Below are 12,944 nucleotides of genomic sequence, written 5' to 3'. Positions count from 1 at the left end.
AGCAGGTATGTTATAGCTGAAGGGACAATAACATTCAACAATCTAATCTGTGTGAAGTGAAAGGGCTTTGCTAATGTCTTGTGCCCCTTGAACAGCATTCACTGAATGTCACATCAAATTGTCTTGTCAAAACAAGGCAAGAAGGATCTAACTGATGCGTTTGTCAAAATCTGAGCCCTTGGCCTCTTGCTGTTTTGCCTTCTTAGGAATGCAGGTGCTGGAATGGAATGGCATCCCCTTAACCGGGAAGACTTATGAAGAGGTCCAGAGCATTATTATTCAACAGAGTGGGGAAGCAGAAATATGTGTAAGACTGTGAGTTTTTCCCCATCTTTCTGTTTCCATTTCTTTTTGGCTTTTCATGGCTTTTTTCTTTTAATTTTAATTTACAATTGTTAAGGTGGAACGTTTGTTAGCACAAAGCATCAATGTAATAATAAACAAGAGTTCATTGGGACTGTGGGAGATCTTTTTGTTCTGTTTTTCTCTTAAAGTAAGAAGAGAAATAAACTGAATTAGATGCTAGTAATTGTGCATTTATAAACAATGATAACTCCATTGTCAGGCCACAATCTCCTCTCATGACAAACATACAGTTCACTGAATTTACTGGTGTTAGAAAAATAAGGTAATTTAGTAATAACTTGACTTTTAGTGAAATCTGTATCCTTTAGATGAAATTCATTTAAGCATCTCAAGAAATGCATACACTTGCATTCAATCCATTAAAGATTTCACCTTAAAGGAAGCTTTTCTTCTCAGCTCTTTAACAACATTGCAAATATATATCAGCTAAGAAGGGACCATGCTTGGGAGCTGCTTTCTGTCATGAACCACTATTCATTTACCTACTTAATACAATAATGAGGGTATGAGGAAAGAGTGTCTTTTGTCTCAGGCTTCTAATTGCTTTCTTTAGGGACCTGAACATGCTCTCGGACTCTGAGAATCCCCAGCACCTGGAGCTTCATGAGCCAGTAAGGGCAGGTGAGAGACAAGAAGCTGCTTTGATGTTGTAGAAGTGGATAGCAACTGAAAATTGGATGTGATATAAGCTAGCACATTAGTATTGTAAGCTCTGGTGTTACATCCCAAATATTGCCATGAGTAGAAAGGGGACCATGCCTTTTATAAAAAGGCAAGACAAGGGGATCAAATGCACCCTCAGTGAGTTTGCAGACAGCACCAATTGGGTCAGGAGTGTTGGTCTGCTGGAGGGTAGGAAGGCTCTGCAGAGGAATCTGGGCAGGTTGGGTTGATGGGCCAAGGCCAGTTGTATAAGATTCATCAAGACAAAATGTCAGGTCCTGCACCTGGGTCACAGCAACCCCGAGCAGCCCTACAGACTGGGGCAGAGGGGCTGGAAAGCTGCCCAGAGGAAAAGTACCTGTGGATGCTGGGTACTGAAAACTCTATGTGATATGTTGTTGTCCTTTTCCCTTCTGTTGCCCCTAATTTTAATTTGCCCAGCCCCTGGGTTTGCACCTTTGTCATCACCTGGCCAGTGAGTTGCTGGTGTCCCCACAGCCTCATCTGCCATCCTGTGTCCAAACCTTGCATCACTCTGCTGTCACCCCAGGCCTCTGCTCCTATAAACTGCATTATTAATCTGGAGTCATAAATACTTCAGTTTGCACGATGCAATTTCAGCTGTGCCTTTCTATATCAAAGTAATTAAGAATGGCACTATACCACAACACTATACAAAGTGAAGTGTAACTCAGACAAATTTTGGTTGTAGCCATCTGGTCATTAGGCATTAGTTGCTGTTGCAGCCAGAGAGGCTAAAACAAAGCTCCCAGCAAACTGCAGCAAGTCCAGATAACACACAGCTCCTAAGGCCTATGTACATAGAGCCATAGAATTGTCAGTGTTGGAAAAGACCTCGATGCAAATACCTGTTAGCTTAATACAAGGTTTGTTGCCTGCTATAAATGATGAAAAAAACAGTATTTACTGGATGCAGGGATGCAATAGTAAGTAGTCAGTTTTGTTTTGAGTTCTAAGATCGTAGTTTTTTTGGAGGGATTTCCTGCTGTTCAATCAATACCACAACTGCAGGCTTCAGTCACTGTATCAGTTGTATCTAAGCTAACTTTGAATCAACATCCAAAATCTTACTAGTAATGTATTCCCTCAGCAAGCTCAGTGAAGATTAAGATTGCTTCACTCACCATTCTGTGGCTCTACTCTGGGTTCTGTGGTTTTGTGGCTGATCTATTATCAATCAATACCTAAATTATCTGGATTGAATTCTCCATTTTCTAATCATGTATCATTTCCTAGCTATTAATATACCATCAACCTACCTTTAGTTGAAAATTGATGTTACTGATAATAATTGAAAGCAAAGACAAAGTATGACAGTGCTTTGAAGCAGAACTACCCACATTTTTTTTAATTTGTGAGCTGATAAAACTCCAAAAGCATTGAAAGACACTGAAGTTTTGGAAAGTTTTGAGAAGGACAAAAAGTAGAATAAAACAGCCTTTTATTAATAAAGAAAACTCAAAATGAGAAGGAACAGAAATAAAAGAAAATTGTTCCATTCTTGCAGGCATGCTTTCTCCTAGTCTGGCAATCTTCTAGCGGTTTCTAAGTTGGAATTCTGTAGAGTTCTTGCCATTACCTCTGAGGTTTGGAAGACTGTTTGTGCTTTAGAAAGGAGCAATCACCATTTTCTCTGAGAGCTAAATGAATTAGCCAAGCAGGGAGGATAAGGCTGAAGTTTGTTTTAAACCTCTCAGACTTCTGAGAACCTGGGAACCAAGCTGTGCCTACCATCCTTTTACTCTATTCAGTCTAGCATATATGAAACTTATTTGACTTTTCTGTGTTAAATAGAAATTGCTATCTCCAAAGGGTAAATTCCTCCCACTCATTCCTGGGCAGCAGGGAGGGCAATCAGACTCCTGCTACAGATGCTTCCTAAAGGTGTGAGTAATAGGAAAGATGAATCAGGGCTTCTAGCCTTCATTTGTTTACATTTTTTCTTTGCTTAATTTGTGGTAGTAAATTTTTGGGGAATTTTTCTCTTTTTTTTTTTGTAGTATAAATTAGCTCAAGAACAGTTCTGTTCAATGTCAAGTTGATTTTAAAGTTGAAATGAGATTTAAACCTTTTACAGGAAAGTTCAGCTACTTAGTGAAACTGGACTAGTTTCAAACAAATACTGATAGCACAGGCCAGTCTTTAAAACTGTAATTTACTCCAGTTTGATTCAACATGATCAACAAAACCAGTTTTTCTTCACCTGGAAGTACCTCCTCAGAAACCTTTCTAGGTAAAGAGCACTAGTAAGTAGCACTAGCACAGAAAGATTGGAATTGAGATGTCGATATTGTGGCAGAGATGTCTATTTCTCATAGCTGGCATTTGCAACTTCAAAGTATACAGGCAGATGAAATGAATACTTGTAAGGATTTATGCTGTCCCTGTACCATGGCAAGATGGATTTGGGTGTGCTGGCAATTATCAAAACAAAGCTCTCTTGCTTTAATCCAGTAGATAAAGCGAAGTCCCCAGGGGTTGATCCCAAGCAGCTGGCTGCAGAGCTCCAAAAGGTTTCTCTACAGCAGTCACCTCTGGTGGCTTCTTCAGGAGCAGAAAAGGGATCTCATGTCCACTCTGGAACCACTTCTGCCACCTCCAGTGCTGTTCCTAGCCCTGGTCAGCCTGGTTCTCCCTCAGTGAGCAAAAAGCGGCACAGCAGCAAGGTAAGAAATTCCCAAGTTATGGAGCAAGAATATTTTGATGACAGGAAGAAACTGCCTGTTTACCTTCTTTAGTGTAGCAAGAAATCCCAGCACATTTTGGAAAAGTCATTTCCTGGATAACATTATTACTGTTAAACTATTAAATATGGACATAAAGAAAGATTACATGATTCATCTAAGAGATTTATCCTCTCTAAAAAAAAATATACTTAATATTTTTTCTTTTAAACAAAATAACTGCCCTTTGCACTCTTTGTTGCTCTTGCTTTTAAAGAGCATCCTACATGGTGATGTGGTACTATTTTCACTAAAGAAGCTGATAGTACTAAGATCAAAATTTCCCTCTCTGTACTAAACTATTGCTTGAAGTACTACAAGCTATGAATAATCATTTAAAAAGTAAGTAAGTAAGTCTCTGAAAGCCAGGGAAAGATTGAAACAAAATTTACCATTAAAATGTGTTTTGTCACTGGCTAATTCCTGTGAACTTGCCAAGCATAATTTCTCATTTTTTTGCCGCATCCTGTCCATTCCTCAGCTGAAGTTCTTGTGCATCTGCATACCTAAAAAGGGGAGAGTGGGAATTTAGTAGCATTTTTTTACAGTCGAAACTGAGAACTAGATCATAAAGTCATCTGTCATATTTTTTCGTTTTGTGTCAAAAAAAGTCAAGAGCTGAAAAGAAACTCAGTTCTGTGAAGACTGCATTTGCTTAAGCAATGTGCAAGAGCATGGATTGCTACCCTGAATATCCAGCTTCTGACACACAATGCTTCACATTGCAAAGTGCTTCCTAAACATTGTTACTCTGCACTTTTATTCCTTTTTGGGACTCTCAGATTCCTACTGTGTTACAGCTGTGTCCGTTATTTTTTGCTGTTGGAACTGTGATTTGAACAGATGAGTTAGGTACTGCATAAACCAGAACCAGCAAGCGGTATCTGCTCATTTCAGACAGTTCTTCAATAAGCCAACATAACCTTCATGTGAGAGGAAACACAAAAATAATTTTCATCCAGCAATTTAGTACAAACTGGGAAGATATTTATTGATCAGTTTGGTTCGTATAGTAATTCTGGTTTGTCACAATGCCCGTAGACTTTCGGCAAGCTAATTCAGGTCTGTGATGCAGAAGTTAAATCCGTATACCAGTATTTACTGGATCTAACTTCAGGGATGTTGCAGAGTTGCTTAACACTTAGGTCAGTAGTTAGATTTGCTACAGTATACTCTGGATATTGTATACATTTACATATAAACTAGTTTGCCATGTGCATGATTTTTTGCCACTGAGAATACTGAAGTACAGTTCCTGAGACTGGGTAGAACCTGCCGTCACAGTGCAGACACTGCATGCAGAGAGCAGGGCTCTTAATGCACATGCCACCATCTACACTGAAATGTAGCTCTCACATTTGGTGACACGAATCACACTCCTAAATTCATAGTGTATGGAGATCCGTAAGTCCTTGCTGTGCAGTATATCCTGCAGAGGTACCCCATTCTGTCCACTTGAGGAGACTGGGGTCCCAGCTTTGGCACTGTAGCAGGTCACCTAAAGTTAGATGCATAAATTTCATTTCCTGCTTCACAGAGGACTTAGGATTCTTTTATGAAAATTCAGCTGTAGGCTTATAAAGATCAAATAAAAATATTAGAACTAATTCCTTTATGTAGGAGATACAAAAGTCAGAACTAGTCAGGTAAATATATTAAACACTGCTTATTTGTGAAAATCATGTTCAGAGGCATTTCTTTCACAACAAGCATAGCTCTTGTTGACTTGTATAGTTTCTGTTCATTGACTTCAGGCCAAGTTTATAATGGTGTTGAGCTCTGTTAGAAGAGAAAGCTTATCCTTTCTGGAACTGCTCTTTGCCTTGGGCTGACTGCATTTCTAGGCAGGCTGCAGCCCTGCCAAAGTATCACAACAAAATAAATATCCAGACTGCCTAGGTCTTGTTTTTGCAACTGTTTTTATTTTTAGAAAGTACTTTTTAAAATATTTTTGTATAGAATATGCACTCTAATGTTGTAGTCCCTGCCATGTTCTGCAGTGCCAATTTACTCATATTTAATGTTACTACAGAAGGTAATAGTAGATAGTGCATCGAAACCTGGCATTAACCAGTTTCACCTCATGGTCATCACAGCCTGCTGGAGCAGGTGTGATGGCTTTACAAAACACCATCTCTTACACAGACTGTGTGAGTGTATGTGGAAGTATCAAAAGTAATTAGACTGAAATTAGCTTAGCCATCACAGGAGAGATATAGCCTTGAGCTGACAATATCTTGTGCAGACCTGTTTCTTTCATGTGTAACTGCATGAACATTCTACGGTGAAGATTACATCCAAGATATAAATGACCTATAGAAACATTCAATATGAAGAATGGGTTGTTTTTTCTTCTAAATCCGCAGATGCTTTAGCTCCTAAAAGTCAACAGTGAAATATTTTCCGCCCTTACAAATTAATCCTCACTGAGGCCAAGATAAAGAAAGATAGTAATTTGCATCTCTACCTCTCAATACAGAACCAACTTCGAAGTTGGCCCAGCTCTGAGCTGGGGGTTAGACCAGATGGCCTTGAGAGGTCTCCTTCAGCCTAAATTATTCATGTTTATTTAAAATATATGGGTAATTCTTCACGATCAGTTTTAGATCTGCTGACATTAGAGAAAACAGAATATTTAATGTATTGAAATACAGCCTTGCAAATGATACAGAGATTCAATGATGATATAGAAACATTAAAGTGTGCATTTATTTTTACACACTGCACTTTAAAAAACTACAATTTAATCACCTTTGGAAGTCTCAATACAAATTCATCATGCCCATTCCCTTCTCTATGAACTCTTCCTACATTATCCACACTCATACATTCCACATTGCCTGGTATTCAGAATGAACAAACTCCCTATTCTTGCTATTCCAACTCATGCAAAATGAGAGAATTTAGACTGTCTGGTAGTGATTTTGTAGCTCCATGTTGATTTTGGTGTTGTCAGTATTGTCAGTGCTAGTATAGCCTGAGATCAGAACTATTAAGTATAATAAAATCCATTTGTAGAGATAAAGTTTGAGAAATATAAGCCATTTAGGCCCTATTTTGAAAGACTGCAGATGCTCAAGTAGCTCCCTGTCTTTGGCAAAAGAAGTGAAATTCAGTCTCTGAACAGTCTTGTCAAGGACCTTATAAGTTTTAGGAGTATTTTGCTATCAATCTAAAATTTTGTTTCAGGTTCAGAACATTTTATAGACTATTGATGACTTATTTTAGCTGTTGGATAGATTAAACTTCTTTTAAAGCTTTGTAAGGTACCAAGAGAATCTGATTATAAAATTTTTCATGCAAATTATTTTTTGGATGCAAAGGCATTTGCAGACAAATCAAGTTTGATTTGGCTCTTTTTTGGGGAGGGTTTTTTTTTTGTTTGTTTTTATTTTTTTTGGTTTTGTTTATTTGTTTGTTTGTTTGTTTTTCTGGTAAAGCTTGTGCTCGCTCATAAAGAAACACAATCTGGAAGGCAAGGTAAAGCTGTAAACCAAACAAGAATAAGGCAACACAAGACAGTGAATATATCCATATAACAGGCAGACTGGGGCTAGTTTTCTCTCGTGTTTCCATTGTGATAGTGTTTAGCTGGGAATTTTCTGGCTAGTTCTCATCTGTGGATCTGACTGACGGAGAGGATGTTTGTGGTGGTTTGTAAAGGTTTCCTGCGACACAAACCCAAAATGGGTAATGCATCACCTTAACTTCATGCTGTAGTGCAGCGAGTGTGGGCACTTCATTGGCCTAATTTAAAGCAGTTGATGTCCAACGTCCTAAAAGATCCTTGAAGGGTTTTCTTGGAGTGTAGTACAGCACAAAAGAAGCAGGTGAGTTTTACTCTTCTCAGAAAGTGATAGAAATACAAATGACATGTAATAATGTCAGGCAGCTGCTTGCATCTGGAGGAATAGGAAATGAAGAATTCCAGACCAGTCTCCAGAGAACAGTAAGTTTGTCCTTGTTTGCACCTTTTGTTTTCTGCTGCATCAACCAAGGAAGAAGATATGGAGGGAATGCAAAAATATTTAAATCCTACTACTGAAACAGAGCTTTCTTGCTTGACTGATGGCTTGCACATTAGAGGCTGTTCCAGAGTGGCTCAAGGCATTTAACAGAACAGCACATTTTTGTGAGTTCGGGGTTCTAATCAAATGGCAGTATTATTTTCTACCAACAAATAGGAGGAAAAAGAAAAGACAGAGAGAAACATTTATTGCTTTTTGTCAAAAGTCAAGACAAGTTTAATGATAAAGGAGAGAGGAAAGTGAGGACGGAAAATTTAGATTTCGTGTCACAGAAAGTGTGGGGAGGAATTTGAAGTGTTGTAGTAGAATTGACTATCAGAAAACACAGAGTAAAGACTATAAGAGGTGGCTTGCAATTCTGTAATCCACTTGCACACATCACTTAGTTTTAGTACCATTTCCACTCTTTCTACCCACTTTCACTTAAACTCAGTGGAGTTTAAATTAGAAGAACTTTTGCCTCTCTCTGCCTTTCTCATATTGACAGAAATATACAACTGTGCTTATTTGGCGTGTTCTTTTCTTTCTCTTGGCAGCATTGATGTTTGTTAGACAGGGTTAATGCTATGTGGTTTTTTTCTCCCTATGCCTCCTTATCTGCTCAGACTGTAAAGCTTTGGTGTTGAAGTTGTTTGAATCTGTACCTCTGCATATAGGCTGATCAAAATGGCTGAGCTGGACTTCAAGTGTTGAAATACATAACCATTAGTTTTGACTGTAACAACTGGAGACAGTTTTTAAAACTTTGTGGCAATCCAGCAGCATAATCCACACCTGTTAAAAAAGTTAACTTTGAAAATCTATATATTCTTAATCTGGCAGCCCACGGAAACTACAAAGTCTGCTTCTCATCCAATCACTGGAGAAATACAGGTAAATATGTGGTTTTTGCTGTGTAAATTGTTGATACTGGCTGTGTTTTCCATGAAATAATTTTGCAGAAAACTATCTCCATCATTTTTTTTTTCTTATTCAACTCCAATCCCTTAAAATGTCCTATTAGTAAATGACTTAAAATTACTTATGTAAGTCACTGCTTGTTTTCTGCACCTGTCTTTAATGCTGGATTATTAAATGCAACCAGAAGAATGGAAAATAGTGTTGTTCCCAAAGGGATTAAAAGCATAGTTAAATTCATTCTAATCCTTAATCTTTGGCCACCTATTGTGGTTTTCCTTAGAAATTCCCAGTCTGTTTACACTGAATCAAGAACTGCTGTGGGTTTCTTATAATGCACTGTATTTATTTCCATGCCATGCCAATTTCATATTTATCCCTTATGTAAATTGATTTTAGCCTTTTTAAACACTCAAAAAGAGGACAGCAGAACAACTGAAGTCTAACTTCCTATAGATTTCTGGGGTTTTTTTTCCCCCTTGGTTAACCTCTCTCTTTTATACTAGTACTAAGAGTCTTTCCATAGTATTATAGCATCCTTGTCAGACTTGGCCTCCGGGTAGATAGGATGTGTGTAATTAACACTCAATAATCTGGCTATTGCTCAGAATAATATCAAGGGTTCAAATGTCCTTTGCTTTTTTCTGACTGGAATGTGGGCGTTTCCCTTTTTTCAAGGTTCAGTGTGATGATCTAGCATCTCATTCTAGTCAGGAGAGAGAGACAGAAACTTCTGAAATGTGTTTATTTGGAGGGAACATAGAGGTCTAAAACTCATTTTATTCAAAGGGTTTAGGAGTTATTGAATCACTCTGAAAGTAAAAGTAACAAATAACTGTACTGTGTTTTAATGCATTCACTAGCTTCAAGTCAACTATGACAAACACCTTGGCAACCTTATCATCCACATCCTTCAGGCAAGAAACCTTGCTCCAAGAGACAACAATGGCTATTCGGACCCCTTTGTTAAAGTTTATCTTCTTCCAGGGAGAGGGTAAGTGTAGGACAAATTTTAACCTGAGATTTCTTTTAGTTTACGTTTGCTACGTGTCATTAATAAACAGAACAGACTTATCCCTATAGAAAAATCCAGGTGCAACGCCAGCAAAAATGGTGGATTTTTAATAGAGTCAGATCCTATTCCCAGGAGAATATGAATACTTTGCTAATGACCTTACCAACTTTATGATCGTTCCTGTAGATATATGGAGATTTTTTTTGTGTGTGTTTCCTTTTAACAAATTACAGTATATGAAAAAAATATTTTAAATAGCAACAGTCTCAATGGAAATGTACTAAATAGATGCAATATTTTCTGTAATACAGAAAGCTGCATATTAAGTCTAGCACAGAATGGTTGCTTCTGCTCAATACAATCTGAATTTAGGATTGATTTGCAAACAAGCATAAAGTACCAGAGATAGATTGCAGAGATAAGTTGCAGTATAATACAAAATCCAAGAAATACTGGTCAGAAACAAATGTCTCCATATGTATTTTATGGAGCTTTTTTTTAAGAGTGAAGATATGGTTTTAGAAATACTGCTAATTTTGTATCTAATGACTATACAAGTCACTAATCACTTTTTCACAGATCACTGATTATTTTGACTCTGTAATTACAAATAGATCATTATTACTTCCTTTAAAATATATGTTTCTTTATCAGCAATATTATATTTTTTGCCTTAATGTTACAGAATGTCATATGTATATGGAGAATGCATAAGAATACATGAATAATGAAAATGAAGAGCTTCTTAAGAGTCCCAGACTTGTTTCAGAAAGTGGAAACTTGGGTTGCCACTGAGTAACTTTTATTTGTAGTTCAGTCCATGCTAGACTTCTTATTCTTCCTAATGCCTCTATTTCCTTTGATTATGATACTAAAAACTACCATTATTCATGTTTTCTTCCATCTCTGTTCTCATTTTCTCTTAAACTGCCTCCTCTGTGTTCCTAACTCTGTAAATCCTGGATATGCAGACAAGTCATGGTTGTCCAAAATGCCAGGTAGAGTGTTTTATCTTCCAACTTCACTCTTTTATTTTTTGTGTGCATGAGTGAGACAATGAGCCTGTACATTGAACTACAGATTTCTCTTGAGTTGTGATGGCATGAAACTGTGGTATAGTTTTGTTTTTCATTTATTAATTAAGTAATTTCCAGGAGCTAGAAGCAAGTAGTTAATGCTCCTTGGTACAGTATTATTCTGAGGAGAAACTCTGACAACAAGCAAAATGTCTTTTGAAGTCTGGAAGAATTTAGTTGAGAGATATCTAAAACTTCATTTCCACTCAGTGAAAGTAAAAAAAAAAATAATTATCTGTGAACCTGTATCAAGATTTTGAATGGTATTGCTACCAAATGAAACAGCCTCTGTTTCATAAAGAAATGGAATATTTTTTTTTTTCTATTATCTTGCACAGTGTATAGACATTAAAGCCAGGTATAATTCTAGATAATTGTCCACATGGACAATTAAATCTGCTTGACCACATAAGTGGTTATTTGTGGTAAACAAACTTAAAATTAATAATTGAAATTAGGAATGCTTTGTTTGTCCTGGAAATATAAGGCAAAGATCAATTCTCAAGATATGCTAATATCAGTCCTGGCTAAGCACGTAAGAAATATTCCAACCTCAATTTTAAATTTTTTTAAAAGTAAGACCCTGACTAAACAAGTGAGCAGATTAATTCCAATAAATAGATTTCTATCATCTGTCTCTTTTATAATTACTAAAATTACTTAATGCATTTGTTAAATTTACACATTTCATATGTGTATTCTATTACATTTTAAACACTTTTTCTATTGTTCTTTTTAAATTGTGCTTAATACATTGTTTTATATATTAATAAACTATAATTAAGGAATCAGACAGAAAATATAAATAAAAGAGATATGCAATTTGCATCTTTTCACACAGTGATATGCAAATTATTTCATATTAAGTGACATACCAATGACTGGCTTAATGCACTTTATTAAAGCATCTTCATCTGTCAATCTGTTAATAATTAATCTGTTAATTGTTGGGGAGAAGGTGCATCGGGGGCATGAATTTAATGTGTTTGACAGATCCTTCCCTTCAGAGGCCTGGAAGCCTTCATCTGGCATCCAGCTTAGCCTGGTTCTGCACTTCCCTAGAAGAGGTCAAGGTGTCCTGCCTCCGTCTGCAACAGATACAGACCATAGATTGTATGGATGTGGTCTCAGCTCACCCTTACAAATTAGACCCAAATATTCCATGGACTTCACTGGAAATATTTCAGAGCTGCCATGTTAACAACAATTTCATCTTTTGAAAGCTCTGGAACTCAACATAGCATGAATCACCTTCTCACATACTTCAAAAAAGAATCAGAAACTTGAAAAGGTGATGAAGTTCTGCTATTGCAAAAGGAGATCCAAGAAAGGAAAGGGAATGTTATGTCATTTTCTTGGCTGAGTATGCAAAGGATTCTTTCCACTTCCTTCAAGAAATGAAAGTATATCAGTTCCCTAAAACCAGTAGGTCACAGGACATCTAAACAGGATGTTCTAGGCAGGGGATGCTTTTATCATAGCAGAGAGTGGGAAAAGAAGGCTACTGAGGTGTTTTAAAATTTTAACTGAATTACTTAATACTCAAAAATCTCATTTTGAAATGGATTCAGATTTTGTATTTCAGCTTTCTTTCCAAGATATGCAAAGAAATAGCTTGGTGTGAGTTTCTTTTTCATATGCTCTAGATTTTAAATCACCCTTGCCATTCTGGGTTGATAGAACTGCTTTCTTCTCATAAGCGGAGGTGAACAGATACTTTGTTTCACAGGTCCCAAAAACCTTCACATTTTTCAATAAACTGAAAGACAGTGGATAGCAGGATTTCCAATAAAATAAGTGGAAATACATAGAATGACTAGAGAAAAAAAAAATGAGAGGAAATATAGCTGCAAATCCCTTTCACTTTGAGATATCAGGGTGGTAGGCAGCTTGGACAGAGCCGCCTCATTTTGGAGAATAAAGCCATAAAGCCACTGCAGTCCAGATTAATTAGATGGGATAACTGCAACGCAGAATTGAGTTTAAAGAGTGAAACTGCTGCTGCTAAAGTCCCAATATTGACATATGTGTGCCAGTAAAGCACACGTATATTTCCACTGTTCCAACCTGGTACGGTAACCCTTTAGTGACTGGATGATTAAATGTGCTCCTGAGTGATCCTTGTCAGTTAATCTCATATGAGAGGTATTAGTAC

The 12,944-nt window shown here is 37.0% G+C and overlaps 1 protein-coding gene across 1 annotated transcript in view; it reads left to right on the top strand.

The window, feature by feature from the left end:
• PCLO (piccolo presynaptic cytomatrix protein) overlaps positions 1-12,944 on the top strand; it is a 310,788-nt gene that overhangs the window by 233,188 nt on the left and 64,656 nt on the right. Inside the window, exons 12-17 of the mRNA XM_062491657.1 lie at positions 207-315; positions 920-987; positions 3,505-3,716; positions 8,624-8,674; positions 9,562-9,692; positions 10,685-10,711. Of these exons, the coding sequence (XP_062347641.1) occupies positions 207-315; positions 920-987; positions 3,505-3,716; positions 8,624-8,674; positions 9,562-9,692; positions 10,685-10,711 (598 nt within the window). The remainder of the gene's footprint in view (positions 1-206; positions 316-919; positions 988-3,504; positions 3,717-8,623; positions 8,675-9,561; positions 9,693-10,684; positions 10,712-12,944) is intronic.

The sequence above is a fragment of the Cinclus cinclus genome, chromosome 4 (genome assembly GCF_963662255.1).
Source record: "Cinclus cinclus chromosome 4, bCinCin1.1, whole genome shotgun sequence".
Taxonomy (NCBI): Eukaryota; Metazoa; Chordata; class Aves; order Passeriformes; family Cinclidae; genus Cinclus; species Cinclus cinclus.
Note: the sequence above shows the minus strand (reverse complement) of the source record. Positions and strands in the feature narration are given on the sequence as shown.